Source organism: Urtica dioica, chromosome 4 (assembly GCF_054948205.1).
Source record: "Urtica dioica subsp. dioica isolate 48M chromosome 4, U.dioica_male_clone48M_v1_H2, whole genome shotgun sequence".
NCBI lineage: Eukaryota > Viridiplantae > Streptophyta > Magnoliopsida > Rosales > Urticaceae > Urtica > Urtica dioica.
Genome location: NC_142759.1, coordinates 10,810,879 through 10,816,053, shown reverse-complemented (window position 1 = coordinate 10,816,053; position 5,175 = coordinate 10,810,879). Strand labels below are relative to the sequence as shown.

The window sequence follows — 5,175 nt, the reverse complement described above, 5'->3', positions numbered from 1 at the left end:
GATGTGATGCCTTAAAAGCTTCGTGGGGATATTAGAACAGTTGGAATTCATTAATCAATTGTTGGATCAGTCTCCTCTGTTCATGTTGGCTTCATAATTGAAAAGCTTGCATAGTACCCTTTTTTTAACAATAATGATTTGCTGTTGAGAGAATTATTTGGTTCTATTAACAATAGTCAATTTGATTAGTGAGTAGCGAAAATTGATAAAGTGGAGAATCCTTTGGTTTTTCTTACCATGGCAGATGGTTCTTCCTATTGCTGTCGAGGATGTGAAGCGAGAGGTTAAGAGGTTAAGATATTGCAAGAACTCACAGGCCACGAAAACGTGGTTCAGTTTCACAACGCATTCGAGGACGATTCCTACGTGTACATAGTTATGGAGTAAGTGTTGTTTACTTCAAATCTTTGTTTTTTCTTTTTCTTTTCCCATTTTGTTTTCATCATTGTTAACACTACTTAAACAATCCTCTGTCAGGTTATGCGAGGGTGGTGAATTGCTGGATCGTATATTGGCCCAGTATTTTACTTTGTGGGAGACGGCCCTTTTGGGATAGGACCGAAGATGGTATATTTAAGGAGGTGTAGTACGTTCTTAATGCGCATTTACTATTAGAATCTGATTTATGTATTGGAGATGTTTGTAGACATATCTTAGTGTTTGTCACATGTTATGGTTCTTTTGACTTGATTTTTTAGGTTTTATCTTTTGACATATCTTAGTTCGTGACACTAGTGTCATGAAGTGAATCCAGTTCGTGACACTTCCAGGTTTTTCCAGGGTGTCACGAACTGGATTCACTTCGTGACACTAGTGTCACGAACTGGATTCACTTCGTGACACTAGTGTCACGAACTGGATATTTTTCCATGTTAATAACCGTTTTTAATATTCATATCTAATACGAGTGAACGTATACATGTATGGCGGAAATATGTTTATATGCTTAGCGGGAAGTGGGTAATAATGAGTGAAATATGTGGTTGAAGTCTTGTTGACCCAATTACAAACCCGTTTACTCTCATGCAGTTATATATATATATATATATATATATATATATATATATATATATATTAACCCAACAACCTGGTTGAATATGTGGTTGAAGTCTTGTTGACCCAATTACAAACTCGATAAGTTTTGTATAGCAAGAACACTGAACTGGTTGAATTCGTGACCAATGTGTCACGAGCTCGCTGACTTCGTGACATATGTGTCACGGACTGGCCCATTTTTTTTTTCTGGTTTTGATTACACGGAGTATTAAATTGGGACTTTGCAAGAATGGGTTGGTAATGGTAAGTAGGTGCATATGGAAAGAGGGGTGTTGAGATTTTTTTGTGTGAACCATTAAAGTCGGTGTTAATAGCTTTGTGATATGATATCATGTGCTTATTTTATGCCAATTCGTTTTCATGAAAAAAAAATGATAAGATAATAGCCCAGATTTGATTCTCTTCTATATTGTAGCTGTTATGTGGGGTGAGAAAGAGAAAGCATTTAGTCATTTATAATGTTCATTTATAGGATTCACTTCGTGACACTAGTGTCACGAACTGGATTCACTTCGTGACACTAGTGTCACGAACTGGATTCAGTTCGGAGACTCGCAAAGTCTCGGTTTAGTGTTTAGTATTAACTTATTATGATATAGTTGAACATTTAAAATAAACGACTTGGTGGGTATGAATTTGAGAGTTTGTTTTCGATGATGACATAAATGAGTTTTTTATTTATGTTCGTGTTTGATGCCTTGTTTATTGTTCTTGAAAGAAGAGGTTACCAAGCTCGTCCAATGTTTGTGTATTTGTGTGTTATTGCATAAATTATTCCTTGAATTATTGAAGTCTTTTGGTCTTGAATTATTGATGTATTTTGTGTTCTTGGATTGTATTTGGTCTTGAAGTTGTTGAAAATTGGTGACTTGATTTGTTTTAGGACGACAATAAGAAGGACGAGGCCGACAAGAAAAAAAAAGATGACGAAGACAAGAAAAAGGACGAGGCCGACAAGAAAAATAAGCAGGACAAGGACGACAAGAAGAAGCAGGACGATGACGCCAAGAAGAGCAAGAAACCGGACGACAAGTTCGTGACACTAGTGTCACGAACTGAATCCAGTTCGTGACACTAGTGTCACGAAGTGAACCACTAGTGTCACGAAGTGGATCCAGTTCGTGACACTTCCCGATTTTTCCAGGGTGTCACGAAGTGAATCCAGTTTGTGACACTTCCAGGTTTTTCCAGGGTGTCACGAACTGGATTCACTTCGTGACACTAGTGTCACGAACTGGATTCAGTTCGGAGACTCGCAAAGTCTCGGTTTAGTGTTTAGTATTAACTTATTATGAAATAGTTGAACATTTAAAATAAACGACTTGGTGGGTATGAATTTGAGAGTTTGTTTTCGATGATGACATAAATGAGTTTTTGATTTATGTTCGTGTTTGATGCCTTGTTTATTGTTCTTGAAAGATACCAAGCTCGTCCAATGTTTGTGTATTTATGTGTTATTGCATAAATTATTCCTTGAATTATTGAAGTCTTTTGGTCTTGAATTATTGATGTATTTTGTGTTCTTGGATTGTATTTGGTCTTGAAGTTGTTGAAAATTGGTGACTTGATTTGTTTTAGGACGACAATAAGAAGGACGAGGCCGACAAGAAAAAAAAAAGATGACGACGACAAGAAAAAGAACGAGGCCGACAAGAAAAATAAGCAGGACAAGGACGACAAGAAGAAGCAGGACGATGACGCCAAGAAGAGCAAGAAACCGGACGACAAGTTCGTGACACTTCCCGATTTTTCCAGGGTGTCACGAAGTGAATCCAGTTTGTGACACTTCCAGGTTTTTCCAGGGTGTCACGAACTGGATTCACTTCGTGACACTAGTGTCACGAACTGGATTCACTTCGTGACACTAGTGTCACGAACTGGATGTTTTTCCATGTTAAAAACCGTTTTTTAATACTCATATCTAATACGAGTGAACGTATACATGTATGGCGGAAATATGTTTATATGCTAAGCATAGCGGGAAGTGGGTAATAATGAGTGAAATATGTGTTTATGATACCCATGAAAGATACAATCGTTGGCGCTAAGAAGAAAATGAGAAGAAGAAGATGAGGAAGAAGAAGAAAGAATGGTTCTTGAATGCCATTGTTGATGATGAAACTATTCTTTCTTGATTCTTTTTGTGTGAAGGAAATGTAGTTTGTTGAATTGGGTGTGTGATTTGGTATGTAACTGTTAAGTCTAGAGTGTTGTTATATATGCGAGCTTCAATGCATTTGTTTTTTTTTACTTGACGAGAATTATGTGAGAATAAAGTGGTTCTGTTGAATTGGTATGTGATTTATTGATGATTTTTTGTTGTTGAATTCCACCAAAATTCTACTATTATGTGATGGACCAACTCATATTGTATAGCAACACCATAAATCCATAACCCAAGACCAAATTTTTATCAACACAGTGGGTCATGAGATATAAAAAAAATCATAACAAATCAAAAACATGCCCTATTTACTTGAATAACTCATTGAATGATACAATTTATGTAGAAGACTAATACAAAAACATACCCGAATTTTATCTTACACTAAAAGCTAGTCTAAGATTGTCTTTGGTTTGACTCCAAATTTTTTTCCCCCAGAGCGGCGATTAAAGTGGGACCCCCGCGTCGAAGTTGCATTAAGCTTAACGTAGCCCAAAACTCTAACCGTAATAACAGCGCATCAGCTACCTGAACATTGACATAGTGCAAACCAGCAATCGCTACAGGAAAAATGGAGCCAAGAGCTCCATGCGAGAATTCAGTCAGATTCTGGAACCAAAGAGCACCACCCTGAAAAGCCAAGGAATTTCTCATCGATTAAACAAATCGTAAAGAAAGTCAGCCATTTCACTACATGGATATACTGCAATGAACATAAATTCATTAAAGCACAATCAAACTATGTGTTCGAATACTTCCAGCATCATAAAATTAATCTAACAGAGACTTACAGAATCAAAACCAGGGTGATGATCCAATGACATTCTTCGTATGCTTGTCAACAGCAACAAAAAGCATGGAACCTTGAATGATTTCAAGAAGAAAACAGATGTCGCAAAAAATTCAAAAGAAATTCGTATAAAATGTACATTTTCAACAACATAGAAAGATAATTACCTGCAAAGAGAAGTGGGCGAGGTACCACAAATAAGAAGGACATCGAATTTCTTTTCTTTTCTCTCGAAAGAGTGAAATATGATCAATAAAACTCTTTCCCTGAGAAAAGCGGTGGTAATAAAGGAGGCACTATGATCAATAAGTAGTTTCAACACAAGTCAGATATGCATATAATCAACCCATAAAATGAAAATTAAAAAATTAGAAACATAAAAACTCACATTTTTTATATAACTCCCCAATCTTTTTCAATTTGTGAAGTTCAAGGATATACAGAGGGGCCAGAGTCGCTCTGAGAGCCAATGTAGAGCCAGCAATAACCATCCACCTATAATTTTTGTTTTTAATTTTAATTTTTTTAGACATCAAAAGCAACATAAATCGATCAATAACTTTGTTGTCGAAATTTATAAACGAAAAAAATTGTAGACAAAGAAAAAAAGGCTTGCAGCGAAAATGAGAATAAAAAGGCTCACCAAGGTAAGCCTGTAAAATCATGGAATCCATCAAGCATCGAAATGACCGCGCGAACAGGTAGGATTGACTCTTCGCCGCCACCAACCGGACCAGAATCCAAAACCTTTGACTCGGCCGCCAGCTCGGCGACGGTGCCGAAGTCGAAGCCGTCGGATTCGGAGAACATGGAATCGTCATCGGAGCGAGTGAAGATCGAGCGAGCACTGGATGAGCAAGATTCCGGCGACCCAAGATTCCGGTTGTCTCGTCAAGCAAGCTTCATCAACTCCAGCTCAGAAATCGGCCACAATAGGTTCTCAGAAGAAAAGAAAAAAAATCGGCCACAATAGGTTCTCAGAAGAAAAAAAAACGTAAGTAAAGGGAAGGTAGGGTTGAGGGTAGATGGGGAAAAAATTATTTCTCTCACCTACCATTAGTATTACTTTTGTCAAATTTTTCATTTTGGGCTATATTTGGTAAGGGACATTGCAATGGTATTATTTGTGTCAATTCCCCTTTAAAAAAGTGTTAAACATTTATGT

General features: G+C 37.1%; 1 protein-coding gene and 1 long non-coding RNA gene across 2 annotated transcripts; both read right to left on the bottom strand.

Annotated features, from left to right (window-relative positions):
* Window positions 1-3,570: 3,570 nt before the first annotated feature.
* On the bottom strand, window positions 3,571-4,262 carry LOC149400344 (ALBINO3-like protein 3, mitochondrial). The gene is made up of 3 exons (XM_089610250.1): window positions 4,178-4,262; window positions 4,012-4,083; window positions 3,571-3,850 (listed from the first exon to the last, which is right to left on the bottom strand). The coding sequence occupies exons 2-3, from the start codon at window positions 4,042-4,044 to the stop codon at window positions 3,617-3,619; spliced, it is 267 nt and encodes an 88-aa protein (XP_089466376.1). The 5' UTR covers window positions 4,045-4,083; window positions 4,178-4,262; the 3' UTR covers window positions 3,571-3,616.
* Window positions 4,263-4,273: 11 nt separating this feature from the next.
* On the bottom strand, window positions 4,274-4,965 carry LOC149400343 (uncharacterized). Its single transcript, XR_016296280.1, has 3 exons — window positions 4,654-4,965; window positions 4,399-4,505; window positions 4,274-4,306 (listed from the first exon to the last, which is right to left on the bottom strand). It is a non-coding gene; the product is annotated as an uncharacterized LOC149400343 (long non-coding RNA).
* Window positions 4,966-5,175: the final 210 nt, after the last annotated feature.

Excerpts from the sequence above, each read along its gene's own strand:
- LOC149400344 (XM_089610250.1), bottom strand. The coding sequence starts at position 4,044 with ATGTCATTGGATCATCACCCTGGTTTTGATTCT. Across the intron at positions 3,851-4,011 it reads ATCACCCTGGTTTTGATTCT|GGTGGTGCTCTTTGGTTCCA; the intron begins GTAAGTCTCTGT and ends TTGGCTTTTCAG.